Source organism: Mastacembelus armatus, chromosome 12 (genome assembly GCF_900324485.2).
Source record: "Mastacembelus armatus chromosome 12, fMasArm1.2, whole genome shotgun sequence".
NCBI lineage: Eukaryota > Metazoa > Chordata > Actinopteri > Synbranchiformes > Mastacembelidae > Mastacembelus > Mastacembelus armatus.
In genome coordinates, this window is record NC_046644.1 from 14,721,358 (window position 1) to 14,735,754 (window position 14,397).

A 14,397-nucleotide genomic window follows, 5' to 3' on the forward strand; every position below is an offset into this window, starting at 1 on the left:
CTAGTAAAGAGTTACTCCAACTCCCAGGCTGACTTTTCTGTGTATAAATGTGTAAGCAGTTGCTGTGCAGAGGCAATGGAATTTGTTTATATCTGAGTGAGAGGACATCAACAAACTGCCTTCACAATAAAAAGAAAATCCCAAGAGAGAAATGACATCATTTGCACTGGTCAGCCTGTCTCATTCTCTACACACGATACTCCTCTTCCCTTTTACTGGCCTGAGAGGAGTGAGTGTGAGAGAAAACAAGATCTAGGGAGGGGGGGGGGCAAATTGTGACGGAGCCCTGTTCATCTCATCTCTGGCACCACAGTGACTAGCCCAGCAGTGTCAGAGAACTTGGTCTGGCAGCCACATTTCCTGCACTCTCATACACACACACAACCACACTCTCGTTCACAGACCTCAATTTTACCTTAGTGGGTGCTGTTTGTTATCTGTCTGGCTCTGTTCCATCTGCCTGCCTGCCTGCCCACCACATAAACCCAATAATGCTACATTGCTGAGGCTGCTCTGGCCCTGGCCAGCTGCCCAATGGAAAAAGAGGAGGAGGAGGACATGAAGAGGAGGAAAGGGAAGGGGAAAGTGAGGAAAAGAGAAGGTCAGTCATGGACACAGAGGCTGGTATGCTGAAATCAGAATCTGAGCTTCAGATTTCGGGGGAAGTGAAGGCATCTTGCTGTGAGACACACAACACAGCCGCACCCACAAAGTCTTACTTTTACTTCCAGTGCGTGTTTACATCCACAACAACCTTTGAAGTTTTCTTCTCTGAAAGCTCTACAGGTTTCCACATACAAGCTCAAAAATAGACCACATAAAAATTTCTTCAGAAGAACATGTGCTTTTGATGATGAACTAAACACTGGCTTTAGGATACAAGGCTCTGTAGTCTTACATAATGACCACCACTGTCACAGACATTATAGCTGCCACAAACTTAATTTCTATATTCAAACTAAAACACCATGCAGAATGAAATCCTCCCTTCTAAATCCACATCTCCCCCTTTACATCATCACCACCAGACAGTGCCCCTTTACCTAATATGAATTCACATCATAGGAATTAAACACACAAGCTCCAGTGATGCATATGACACCACTGTTATTAGACAGGTGTTTGTGGGAATATTATTATCAGTATTATTATAACAATGCTGTAGTTGAGCTTTGTTTTATTCTAAGCTGGTATGTAACTGTAATATTTAGGGAGAGAGAATGGTAACATGGCAGACAGAATGTGCTACTTAATTATTTACTTGCATTACAGTAAATGAAATATGACATCAGTGCTTCAGGCCAATGCCTTGGGCAAGCATGCAGATGCACATGCAAACGTTGTGATGGTTATTGGAAAATTCACATTTGGAAGTATGCTGTACAGGTAATAAATAAATACACCAATCTGTAATCTCCCCTTCTGTACTGTGAGAGTTGAGAGATGCCTCTGCACAGGAGGAGTGCACAGGAATTCCAAAACTGCCTCTATCATAAAAGCTTTCTAGCCAATCATGAACACTTTTTAACCATAGTAGCAGAATTGCTTATGGGATGCAATGTTGGTCGTGCAGTTTACCACATGAGTCTTAACAACTACTGGATAAATAGGTCACTATGCGGGTTCACATTTATGGTTTTGAGTAAAATGCCTCCACAACCACTGGAATTTGGGACAGACATGCACTGAGGATGAACTGTGATTAAGTAACTTTGAGAGATGCTGGCACTTATAGGAAAACGCACAGGGAGTACATGTTTGCAATCAAAATAAAAGTGTCAAGAGGCTTAGAGTGAAGTAGGAAACGTACTGGCCAATCTGGGTGATAATTCCCCTGCAGACATATTCTCAGACACAGACAGCAGAGTATGTAAAAGCAAGACAGGAAGAGACATCCTATCTCCCTAGACATTCAATGGCTAAAGAAATCATGCTTTGCTTTGCTGATGTTACTAGCGAGAGGATCAGATGTTCTTTAATAAAAAGTGCGAATGGAAAGTATATCAAGTATGCAGTGTGTATGGATGGGTTTACAGAGTGTGTGCCAGTTTACTTATTTATAAAATAAGAAGTGAATTTCCAATGGAAGTAGAGTTTTAGGTTTTGGGTACGTTTTATAAAATTCCAGCCATCCACCTGTCTCAGTTATAACGTCTGTACAGCATAAAAGTAATGCATCCAATAGCTGACTGATTATATTGTAAAGCGTCATGGACGGGGTAAAACTAGTTGTATAATGTCCTTGTTGGGTCTATACAAGTTTAGTTGCATAAACCATGACCAGTAAACTGAGCATAACTGGTGAAGTTAGCTGAATATTTACTCATGCTGCAAAGCTCAAGATATTTCACTAATATTTTCTATTGCTGCAGAACAAAACTTGCCCATATGCACATTTTTAAATTTCAAAAGAAATCTACTTCTTTGTGTACTCCGTCAATCTCAAACGGCTGTACCCAAATGACTATGAGGCCGAGAGACAGAAAGAACACAAGCCTTGTCTCTGAGCTGAGTATAAGAGAGCTTGTGTCTTTGTGGGTCTGAGCGTGTGTGTATAAGGGAGGCGGCTGCAGACAGACGGGCTCTAGGGGATTACAGAACAGGACAGGGCACCATAACTCATCAAGCTGATCACTGGCCATAGACAGAAAGGCTGGGTTGAATGCTGATGGCTCACTGATAGGAATCTGCCACCAACAACCAACAAAGAGCATTTTTCTGAAGGGGAAATCCAGACCAATTCTAAGACTCAAATAAATATGCATTCAACACACACAGCACATTACCAATTTAATGTATATATATTTTGTTCATTTTTGACATAATTTTCATTCATGCTGCCGTGGCTATAGATGGGGCTTGTACTTTCAATTCTCAGATTCATCATATTTCTGTCTGGCTCCAAGCAAAAAGGGAAAATAAATGGCAAGGTCAATTTACTTTTTTAGAGTGTGGCTTTTATTTTTGTAATTTGACCACTGATTCTATCATTTATGAGAACAATATTACACAAGCGCAACTGTGATACAGGAGCTGCGGCAATGTCATTACAAACAGCACTACAAGCAACCTGCCAGTAAAGTGTGACATGATCAAAAATTGTCAAATATTGGACACTTTCAAATCTTGGGGCTTAAACAATTTGTGAAAGAAGAATTGGCTTTTGGTGGAATGGCTGACCAATCATATCCACACTGAGGCCATAACCTGTGAGTAGAAATATATGCCTAAAAAAAAAGTTGTGACCAACTAATCCTAGCAAAAGAGATCCATCATCTGCATCCAAATTGGCAAATACAGTTGCCCAATGCAGTAAAGAAAACTGATACGTGGTCAAGGTGCGTGTAAATGTGTATATTCATACTTGCCACTCCTGATGCCAGGCCATAAAGCAGACCACCCTCGGCTTTTGGCTCAAAGATATGGGTTGCTGGAGGTGGACACTTCTCCTGCCTGATGAAGTTATACAGCAGGGTCTTCACCAGTCGACTGGTTAAAGACATACTGAGGAAATGACAGGCAGAGACAGGCAGTATTGAACTCGTGTATGTATGTGTACACCTCAGACTAAGATCATGTGTTCAGTCAGGTATAGGTATAGTTATATATATATATATATATATATATATATATATATATATATATGGTAACTACATGTATACAATATCCTGTACCACTGTTTTGATAGTCACACACAGCCTTGTTTTCTCAACAGTACAGACGGCAAAATCACTTAAATAGCCTTCTAATCTATTTTGCCAGATCAGCTACTTTGAAGCTTTTCCTAAACTCAATGGCAATTAATGCGAAGTGCTCTCATTTGGCTCTCAGGCTGTGAAAGCCATAAAAGAAAATGACTTCCGCGCTCTGCACACCTCTCCAAAATACACTACCAGAGTTCAAAAGACATTCAGTGTTCCAGTATTTATCTACATATATTCATATTCAAGATGAAGTATGGTAAATTAGGTTCAAATATAGGTCAACATCAGAAGGTTAACTACACCTTGATTTTATTGATGTTTTACTATTTGCATTTGGTAGTTAAAACCTATTTATTCACTTTCCCCTAGAATCACAGGCAAAAGGGCACAGTGGAAAAAAAGGTCTTGGTTGGCTAGACATATTTCTTCTTTTCCTTTCAGTATCAACATTGACGAGCTTGTCTTACAGCACAGAGAGAGGCTAATTGTATCGGAGCCTGTTCAGAGGAACAGTAGGCTGAATCAGATGGTGTCACATTGGATTGGACAGGGTCCAAAATGATCTGGGACCAAGTTCAAGGAAGTCGTCAACAGACTGTGGATGACCCAGTTACCAGGGCATGTGGGACTGACTTTAACAGCAATTGAAATTTTCTTAAATGATTAAATTATTATGCATTAGAACTACATGGCTAACTAACCCTTATCTCAAAGCAGCATGACGTATGAACTTGTGTGTGTTTTCTCACCATCTCCCCTTCATGATGTGCTGGCAGATTATTCCACCACGGAGGATGTCTTTGTGGAAAAGCTGATAGGAGAAGAACACCAGCAGCGTGGTCACAGCTTCAAACAGGATGTTGTACGTGATGTCGCTACAAGGACAGAAGGATGCATTTATAGAATACATTTATGTATGCAAATAACTGCTGGACACAAAATGTCTCCAGTTTCAACTTCAGAACTGCATAAAGTTGCATAATGAACCACAATTTGTTTCCAAACTAGCTGTAATGACAAAAATCTTGCTTGTAAATAAACCTCTTAAACTCTGACATAAGGTGATAGCAAAGAAGCTTTCTCCCTTCAGATTAATGAGATAATATCCTTCTAGTGCCAAATAGTGTCAACCTTTACACAAACAATGAAGGTCACACATACAAGTAAAAAAACAACAAAACATTTTTTTGAATGGAGGACATTTAACTGTTATCTGCTTCTTGACACATAAACATGTACTCAGACAGCTCTTTCACTCAAATAAGTGAAAACATGGGTCAACTGTGTTTTCTTTTCCTTTCAACAGAAACTGCCAGTTCAATGTGACTGCGTATTATACAGATAGACACAAATTTCACACCAGTGTTTCAACAAAGTGACTATACTTCTTAAACTGTTGCTTTCTTGATCAGTTAATAATTTGGTCTACAAAATGCCTTATACCATTTCCATATTACCAAAATATTCAACTTTACTACAACAGAAGTCTAAGACAACCAGAATATATTTCCATTTGAGCAGCTGATTGTATTTATGAGTCATAGATTACCAGAATTGTTGCTGATGTATTTTTTAAATGACTAATCATTTCAGATCCACACCTACAACCAATGACCAGAAATGAGCAATGACAAAGATACATCAAAAATATACACATAATATTAACTATACCTTTACTTTATTTGAATTAATTAATAACCAATATGTTTCAAGGTTTGTAAATTCTAAATTAAAAATACCTCCCGACTACATACCAAGTTGTTAGGTTACTAAATATTTCACAAAGTAGTTTTTGGCTTAAAAATAGCTCCTCCATAGTATTGATGATTTGCTAATATTAAATTCTTTTTAGTTCATTAGAAAAACAGCAAGTTATGAACCAAAAATCAAATGTAAACTGAGTACTAACATGCATCAACTGCCAAACTGGAAAATGACATAAAAATTAAATTACAAATGCAAAGAAGTCTGCTTGGGGGAACTCTACCAAAAGAATGCTAAAATTTCCATCCAAACCAGAAGCACGTACAGAGGAAATGGGCCGACAGACACAAAGTGGTGGAGGAAAGAAAAACAGGGAATGTCTTGAAGCTTGGAACAATGAAAATGTTGGAATGCTGAATGCATTTACACGACAGCCAAGGATTGATGTCCAGAGCCAAGAAAGGAGAAGCGGTGTGGAATAAGGACAGAGACTAGTAGACGGTGAGAAGAGAATGAGACAAAACAGACAAAAGAAAAAGGAGGAAAAGTGGAAGAAGCTGCATAGAGGACACAGCAATTGTCAGTCATGTTTCCGTGAACCTGTTTTGACAGTGAAGAGGAGTGTCTCTGCTAAGATGTGAATCTTTGTCTATCTGTGTCAAACTGAGTGGCAAGCATCAGAAAACTCTCCCACTGATAAGTAAACACACTCAAATATTCAGTCATGAAAGCGGAGTCTGTTAGCGTGCACACCACCCACTGAGAGTAAAGCCTGATACGGTTTTTCAATTATTACTGTATGTTCCATCCTCTCCCACTCGCTGGCAATGCTCCTAACCTAACTTTCATTACAAGTGTTTTCTTGACCACTAAGAAACCGACACATTCTTTCTCTCTTTATTTCATTTAGTCATATCCCTTCCTCTTTATTTTATCCTGTTGCTCATCATGTTGCCAGCTCAGAGTTGCAGCATGTCATGTCTGGCATATTGCATAATGGTTTTCATCTTCTCTTGGTTAGTGAATGAAGGAGTGAATGAGCAAGCAGAGCATGCAAAGAGAGTTCAAGAGACAAACTGCTTCTCATTAAATGTTCAATGACTAACATCCGGGATTCACTAACAATGAACAGAAACAAGGAACTCAGACAAAAAGATGGACTTGGCTGAGAAACTGTGTGAGAGTCACCACTACTTGATATTTCAATGTGTGGGTACAGTGAATGTAGAATGTCTTTTTACAGTGTTGCATTAGTCTTGTATATCTGTTCATTTTAGTGTCCTGTATACAAGACAAAGCTGGGGGGCTTACCTCAGTCTTCGCCTCATAGACATTTATACAAAAATGAAATACTTACAGAAGGGGCACTTCCACGATCAGGTGAACAAGGTTGGATAACAACTCCTCAAGGAGGTCTTCATTGCCTGTTTCTACACAAGGGGTTGAGGGAATTATTATATGAGACAGATATGGCATCTCCCTGTTGGTCATAGTTCGTCTCTGTATCTCTGCTCCCTCTAATTTCCATCTCTCTATCGTTTCCATCACCCTATTTCATACTCACTGTACCACAAAAAGGCACTGATAGAAACTGGGAATGACTTTAAGATGTTTAAATAAATGCAAATACCCTGGATTATTATTTTGCACTTTCATCAAACTTCATGTGTGCAACTCAAATCAAAAGATATTTTTATATTAACCATCCAACACTGTAGATCTATCTGATAAGCTGGAGAGCTGCAAATTAGAGAGTGGACTTCTTTGAGAAAATGTGTGAGAATGTGTGAACCCTTTTTTAATTTCCCCATAATGCTTCTGTTTCCAAATCAATCAGTGATGCAGCTCACCTTCAAAGGAGCCTGGTGCCCTCTCATGGTAGGAGAACTGTAGGTGCAACTCCTCTTCACTCATCTCCCTGATGAACACCTTGAGCAGGCAACGAATCATCAACAGTGCGTTGTGGGCCTGCCAGATAAACAGCTGACTACAGAAGACAAACAAAACCGCACGTACACAGTCAAACACTGAACTGTCACAGAAATGGTCGAGCAGAAAGGCCTAGATTGCTTTATGTCATTTACTTACCAAGGAAAGTTTGACTGGTGAAATATGCTCTTTAATAACATGTTTCAAACATTCACTATTAGACATATTTGTCTCAGTATTCTTCACTAATAAGAGACATGGATTATGCCCTTGTGTATTTTATATAGAAATTGGACTCTTATTATTCTAAGAATGGTGTTTTGTAGCTGACCTAGAACTCATATCTTCAGGGAAGTGAAGAAATTATTTTCTTCGTGGTAATTAATACAGTATCTGGAGGGTGTCAAATTTTGGCACTACCCTTAACTTCAAATATTCCTTGTGAATTACAGTAGGTCTCCCTACATGCACATCCCAGTCTTTCAAAATAACTGGGATGCAAAATAACAATTAAGTTCAGATAGGCCCATATTTGTTTTCTATTGTAAAACTCAGGAAGGATTCTTCTCATAAAAATAATATAATACCATAATAATCAAGAACACAAAGGTAATAATAACACTACACATTATTGTCTATTCCCAAAAACCACAAAGAAAACTGGGACAAAGTTGGTGAGAAACAAATGTAGAACAAAATAAGAAATGATGAGAACCATCCAGTGCAAGCCACAATGTTTCACAACCCCTAAACACCAACACGGGGGTGTCTAATCAGTCCCACAACTTGTCAATTTACACAATTTGCCATTGGTGGTTGTGTTACATCCAGGAAATGTTTTTTCTCTGGAACAAATTTGTTATGAAATGTGGTAAAACAGATAAAACTGTGATGATGTTTAACATCGAATGAAGAGTTCCCACCCGAAGCGATCTGTGTCTTAGGCAGGGTCACTATCTGTGATAATGGGAGTTTGGCAGCAAGAGAATACCTCCACGTGTTGCTACTTATATCTCAGCAGGTTTCTCATGGGAAACTACCACTACCTTAGTATTTCTCTGCTTCACAAAAGGGAAGACTTGCCTGCTTGTGATCAAACAATCACCAGACCACACTGGATCCATCATTACCAACACCGTCATCTGAGTTTATTTTCTTCTCTGAGGTTCCCATACTCACTCTTGGCATTCTGTGGAGATTTTTAGCTCTTTGGTTCTTCCCAGGAAAATTCTCACAAGAGCACCAAAGTTGCCTGTTCTGGGATTGTTTTCAACTTGGAAGAAAACGAGAGAACATATCAGAAGCATTAGAAAAACTACAGAATTTGATAGTTTGGCAAGAAAATGAGAAAAAACAACAAATGCTGAAATTTTAATTTGAATTCCAGAGAAATTGATATTCACTGGGAGAACTCAACAAAGGTATAAATCACAATAAATAAAAAAGAAGACACACAAAACATATTAATATTACAGCCGACGTACTGAGGATCTTGGCCAGAGGGATGACAGCCTCTTCCAGCGACTTAGAGTCTCCACTGTTTAAAAAAAAAAAGAAAGAAACAGAAGACAGAATAAGAAATGTGTTTTTTAAAAGATCTGGAAAGGATAATGCATCATAGGAGCTCACTGCTTGTATCATCTGCCCTCTGGTGTTGTGCTACAAAACTACAATATAATCAAGCAACAAACATTCAAACAGTTATTTGCAATTGCCAATGGTCTGAAGTCACAAAAAGTACATGTCATACAGATGCCTATAAGTCAAAATGACACATGCAGGGACATGTTAGCATGTAAGCCATGACTTTTTTTATATTCACTGGTTTATTAGATCAGTTGGAGACATTTAAATTTTATACTAAGGCCATATATAAATTGTTATTTAAGTTTATTATGGAATTTGTATCTTTGCTGTGTGCCGATTCTTTACAAGGAAGTGCCAGTCTGATTATAGGTGAAAAAACTTTATTGATTAGAGCAGCTGGGTCACAGCTTGAAAACTTGAGGAAATACACTCATTCACTTTCTTCTCAAGGGTTAAGACCATAATGTTTGTATAGTAAATCTGAAGCTACTTCAGATTTTGTTTCATTCTAACAGAGTCTAGACGGCTCTAGAAATACTGTGTCTGTTTACCTGTTTGTCGGACTAATGAAGGTGAACGAGATGAGCTGGTTCCAGAAAGGGTCATTCTCTGATATGGACTCAGTCCCCACCAGGGCCTTGAGACTGGGGTTGTCAGACAGGTCACTGACCTGGCTGGTGTTGGCTCCCATATCTACTGGCTCTGCTCAGCCAGACTCACCACTCTTCACTGCTTTTTCACCAGGCATACACCAAACCCTAGGGCAGAGGGAACAATGTAGTCTTTGCCATCATCACTGACAGATATAAACAAACAACTGTAAATAAAGTCTAAAATCATTTATTGTGTTATCTTATTTTTCCTTGATACCTAATGTAAAACAATATACTGCAAATCTGAGACCACATCTGAGGTCCTATGGGGCAAAAACATGAAGGCAAAATATCTAAGTCAACAAGATGAAAATACTTTTGACTTCTCTTTTAAATATGGGAACTTTAGGTTGTCAGAATGGCCCTTACAAACAACCATGTACAGTAGGCCACAGAATCAACATTTGTTATAACAGTGGTTCTCAATGCTGGTCCTCAAGGAACCCTGCCTTGCTTGTTTTCCAACTATTTCTGCCCTTCCCACTTCTGATTGGCTGAACACAGGTAATCAGCGGTGAGTAGCGCAGGGATAGTTGGAAAACAAGCTGAGCAGGGGCCCTTGAGAACCAGGATTGACAACCACTGTGTTATACTGTTATTAATTTCAGATTAAACATCACCTGTAAGTCTCACTACTAAATGGCAAAGATGTACATCATGTGTGCCTTCCAGAGATTTTCTTTTTTCTAAATGTTGTATGGCCAACATGCTGTCTAACCATATTAGTATTTATAATGCTGGACTGTGCCAATTAGAGCTCAGTTTAGAGAATAGATAACATTGATAACATTGCAAAGATATTGATTCAAACTCTGGGAAAACGCACACATTATGTCTTTTAGAACAAGCATTGAATTAAAGAGTCGTCTGCAGATCACTGAAGGTAAACTGCATGTAGACTGGAGAAGAGGTCAGGCTCACTACAGGATGGCAGATAAGGAACCAGGACTTGTGTTTAGTTTTTTTTTTTTTTTTTTTTAATGACACACCTTTGGCATACAGGTGTAACTAGCAAGCCAACATTTGCTCAAGTGCATTAGAGGACTGTAGAAGGACTCAGTAGTGGTAAATGACAGAGATGGGTAGTTACTTATTTCAGTAGATTTCCCTACAGATTCACTGTCCTTTAAGTAATATCTCACAGATGCCTCGCTTTCAAGATACAAACCTTTATGGCACTTCTGCTTGCCATATGCAAAAAAGTTATGACTTAAAAATGGCTAAAACAAACAAATTTACATCCAGTAAAGGTGAACAGAGTTTATCTGGCCCTTTACCTGAAAGACATCAGTGTAATTCAGATATATTACTATTCCTTGCATTTGTTTGTATATAGTTCTGCTTGGTAAGAACAACTAATGCTCAAGAAAATTTGGCCAACTGGAAAAGAACTTGATTCTTTCTGCCTTTGGTTGGTCCCTCTGTCCCCTGTTTCCTTTTTAAATATATTTCAAAGTAAGACATATATAATACGGTTTATATGAGTTAACATTTCAACAGATTGGATTCTCTCTACTTTACGATCTTATTTATATCATTAATATTATCTAAGTAATTGACCAAAGTGGAATTGTATGACACAAGACCTAAAAATAACGAAGATGATGGAGATGGAGCAGTCTTAACAATACAATGTAAAAACAACCAAAAATGTAGCTCATGTAGGTCACAATCTCTTCCCGATAATACCATTACTGCCCAAAAAACTATTTTAAAAAGCTGGGAGAGAATATACTGACTGCACAAACCACCAAAACATGTCATATGCTCTCATGATCATTGGAAAGTAGACCTTACCCAAATTATTATGTTTGCCTGCATTTTTATCTGCTGCTTCAGTTAACCAACTTGCATGGCGTTAGCTAGCTCATCCAGTTTCAGGTTCAGGAAATAGTCTGTGCCTCAGTAATTTGGACAGTCACCTCGCTATACTGGCAGTCCCACATTAGCACGAAATAACAGCTAGGTAGATGAATGACTCCGGAGCGTGTCCAGTTAGCTGCTGGTAAATAGCTGCTGTCCAGAAAGCAGCTGCTGCCTGTTTGCTATCAGCTGACCGCTCGGCTTACCTGTCATAAATGCTTCTCGCGGTTTCCGTACCTCTCTCAGCTACCTGCGCGTTAAGAGACGACTATTGGTACAGTAATTAGCAGCGTTTAATGTGTTTATCAGGTATCATTTCAAAAATTAAAAAAAAACATGAAATTGTAGGAAATATGAGGCAGTTAAGTTTACTCTACATACTCCTTTCCTCCATATTTTCCACGTCGCCACCCCTTGCGTAATGACGAAATATGGGCGTGGTTTACGACTGTGACGTTGCAGACGCCGTATCGGGTCTACTGAAATGCGTGGCATTCGTGGCCAGCTCAAGTAGTAGTGAACAGCAGAACTTGATATTGCTTTTAGATACTCTAATCAAAGAAATGCCTAAATCAAACATTTCTTAAGTGAGACTTCAGTACACTAAGTAAGATACTCTCTTAAGCTGAAATAAAGTGACTGTTGACAGTAAATGAAGTAATTGTGAAACAGAAGAAGTCTGGTTTCAGGTTGTGCACAAAAACAGATGCAACAGTTCACCTTTCAGGACTGTGATCCAGAGCTTAGAGACAAGATTGGACAAGTTTCTACCTGTCATTGAGTAGCCCAACTGAAGTCCAAACCCCATACAACGTGTGGACCAACCAGAAGATGATACTTCCCAGACAATCTTGCAGCGCTTAAAAAGGATTTTTCAGAAATAATGTAGTAAAATACTGAAAACCAGATGTGCAAAGCTTTTTTTGTGAAAGGTGCTTCTACAAGGTAATGCAATGAGCATTTGGAAACTTTGTTGTTAGATTTCAGTGTTTTAAATATTTGTGTCATAATGTGGGTCAAAATTGGTCAAACTGTGAAAATCTTGTTTTCTTGCTCATTTTCCATTGAAGATCCATGACAAAAATTAAGCTCAAACCAGTCTTTAATAGTTTTGATGTACTAGTTAAAACACAAACAAAATTGATTACAATTATTTACAATTTGATGTGACCAAATTAGTCAAAATAGAAACACAGCTTAGTAAGCGAGCAAGAAAAAGCATTGTTTTAATTTAAAATTGTTATTTTTTATTAATTCATTAAAATGCAAGTTTGAAAAAAAAGCTACCTGTATTCCATGAAGATTGAATATTCATTATAGTAAATACATGTCATCAATTCATGGTTAACCAGTAAAATATGTAAATCATTTATTTGTTTCAATAAATTACTGTTATATAAATGAAAAGAGGTTATAACCACTCCAGTCAAACAAGAGTCATAGTTTTTCTATATTATACTAATGGAATATTTACAGTCTTGGATGCATTATATACATTGAGCTGTCAATCTGTCTTCTTATCTTCCGCTATAGTAGATCCATTGGCAGTGGCCACTCCGTTGCTTCCAGGCTGAAACAAATGATAAGTAAAATTGATTTTAAAATGCGGTTATCAACATACAATCATGAAAGGAGCTCAAATATTGCTGCCACCAGAATCAGTCATGAATAACATGCAAAATTCAATCCCTTTAAATGGTATTTTAATATGACCAAATACATTCAGAATGCCTGGATGAGTTGTGAATAAGTGGTTGCCACCTGTACACATGTGTAAATACAATAACTTTCATTAACTTACCTGGTGAGTGCCATTACTCTTTTCATTAACTTTTTGGTCACTACTGCCACTCTCTTGGACGGCTTTTTTGGTCCAGAATGTATTAATAATCGGTGAAATGAAGGGATAGATGATGGGCTCCAGGAACCTCTTGTAGACCCACAACAGGACGGGAATCACAATACAGGGAATGCACACCATGACTGTCCAAACTGAAAAACCTGAAGCAGAGAACAAAATTGAAATATATACCTCAAATAACAGTAATTGACAAAATAATACTGATCAGAAATTTTACTGAGAATTAACAAAGATGTTATTAAGTATAAATTCTGAACACAAAAAAATATGATGCTAAAAAAAAAGGTTGGTAAATGGTTTGCCATTACTAGGTGGTAACTAAGGTTGTATTGTATTTCTAATAAACGTGGTGCTGAAAGTGTGTGGAAATTCAACCTTATCTTTGCTTCTAGCTATCATATATTTCATTTTCGTACTTAATCTGTCTTCATGCTGTGCATTATACAACACTGAGTCAATCTTACATTTGAATAGAAAACTGGTCACAAAGAAAAAAAAACAAAACTACAGCACATAATACAGTTCAAATAGTGGTGACCTGTTAAAGAGTATGCTAGTATTTACATAAAGTAGTAAAAGCACCATTCGATGTTTCAGCCTCAACACCTGAACTAATAAGGTTTGTGTCAGCAAGCTAATGTGAAAAGTCGAGGAGGAAAGAGAAGAAAAGTGTCGTTAGGTCTCTTTGCTGACCTAAATCCTAACTCTTAATCCTGGACCTTCTAGGCCCAGCACACCGTGTGTTGTCAACATGCCTAGTTACTGATTTTACACCGACACAACCGTGACAGCGTCATAAGAAGATGTTAGCTCCGTGGTTAGCTTGCGGTTAGCTTGCTGTTAGCTTGCTGTTAGCTTGCTGCTCGCCGGACGTTAACACAGCAGATATAAGAAAACTCTAACTGACGTATGAGCTCAGCAACATTTTGTTAAGCACCAGAATTTCAACGAGTGATTACTCTCACCTCTCACAAAGCACAAGTGTTGTCACGTCCTAACGACGCAGACAGACTGATGATTTCTGTGTTGTCCTCTCCAGCGAAATCTCTGGAATGTTATCACGCATGTGCAAAACCTTCAGCCGTAGAAGAAGAAG

General features: G+C 38.3%; 2 protein-coding genes across 5 annotated transcripts in view; both read right to left on the reverse strand.

Annotated features, from left to right (window-relative positions):
* dym (dymeclin) overlaps nt 1-11,858 on the reverse strand; it is a 34,874-nt gene extending 23,016 nt beyond the window's left edge. Inside the window, exons 1-9 of one of the 4 annotated variants that reach the window (XM_026297373.1) lie at nt 11,822-11,858; nt 11,647-11,690; nt 9,476-9,682; nt 8,822-8,874; nt 8,517-8,610; nt 7,259-7,395; nt 6,766-6,838; nt 4,454-4,579; nt 3,365-3,504 (exon numbers count right to left, since the gene is read on the reverse strand). In XM_026297373.1, the coding sequence (XP_026153158.1) occupies nt 3,365-3,504; nt 4,454-4,579; nt 6,766-6,838; nt 7,259-7,395; nt 8,517-8,610; nt 8,822-8,874; nt 9,476-9,615 (763 nt within the window). In that variant the 5' untranslated portion in view covers nt 9,616-9,682; nt 11,647-11,690; nt 11,822-11,858. The other 3 variants (XM_026297372.1, XM_026297375.1, XM_026297374.1) reach the window with 3 other exon arrangements.
* An 802-nt stretch (nt 11,859-12,660) lies between these two features.
* Nucleotides 12,661-14,376, reverse strand: c21h18orf32 (chromosome 21 C18orf32 homolog). The gene is made up of 3 exons (XM_026298151.1): nt 14,267-14,376; nt 13,242-13,441; nt 12,661-13,010 (listed from the first exon to the last, which is right to left on the reverse strand). Exons 2-3 carry the CDS (start codon nt 13,419-13,421, stop codon nt 12,945-12,947), a joined length of 246 nt encoding a protein of 81 aa, XP_026153936.1. The 5' UTR covers nt 13,422-13,441; nt 14,267-14,376; the 3' UTR covers nt 12,661-12,944.
* Nucleotides 14,377-14,397: the final 21 nt, after the last annotated feature.

Excerpts from the sequence above, each read along its gene's own strand:
- c21h18orf32 (XM_026298151.1), bottom strand. The coding sequence starts at position 13,421 with ATGGTGTGCATTCCCTGTATTGTGATTCCCGTCCTGTTGTGGGTCTAC. Across the intron at positions 13,011-13,241 it reads AGAGTAATGGCACTCACCAG|CCTGGAAGCAACGGAGTGGC; the intron begins GTAAGTTAATGA and ends CATTTGTTTCAG.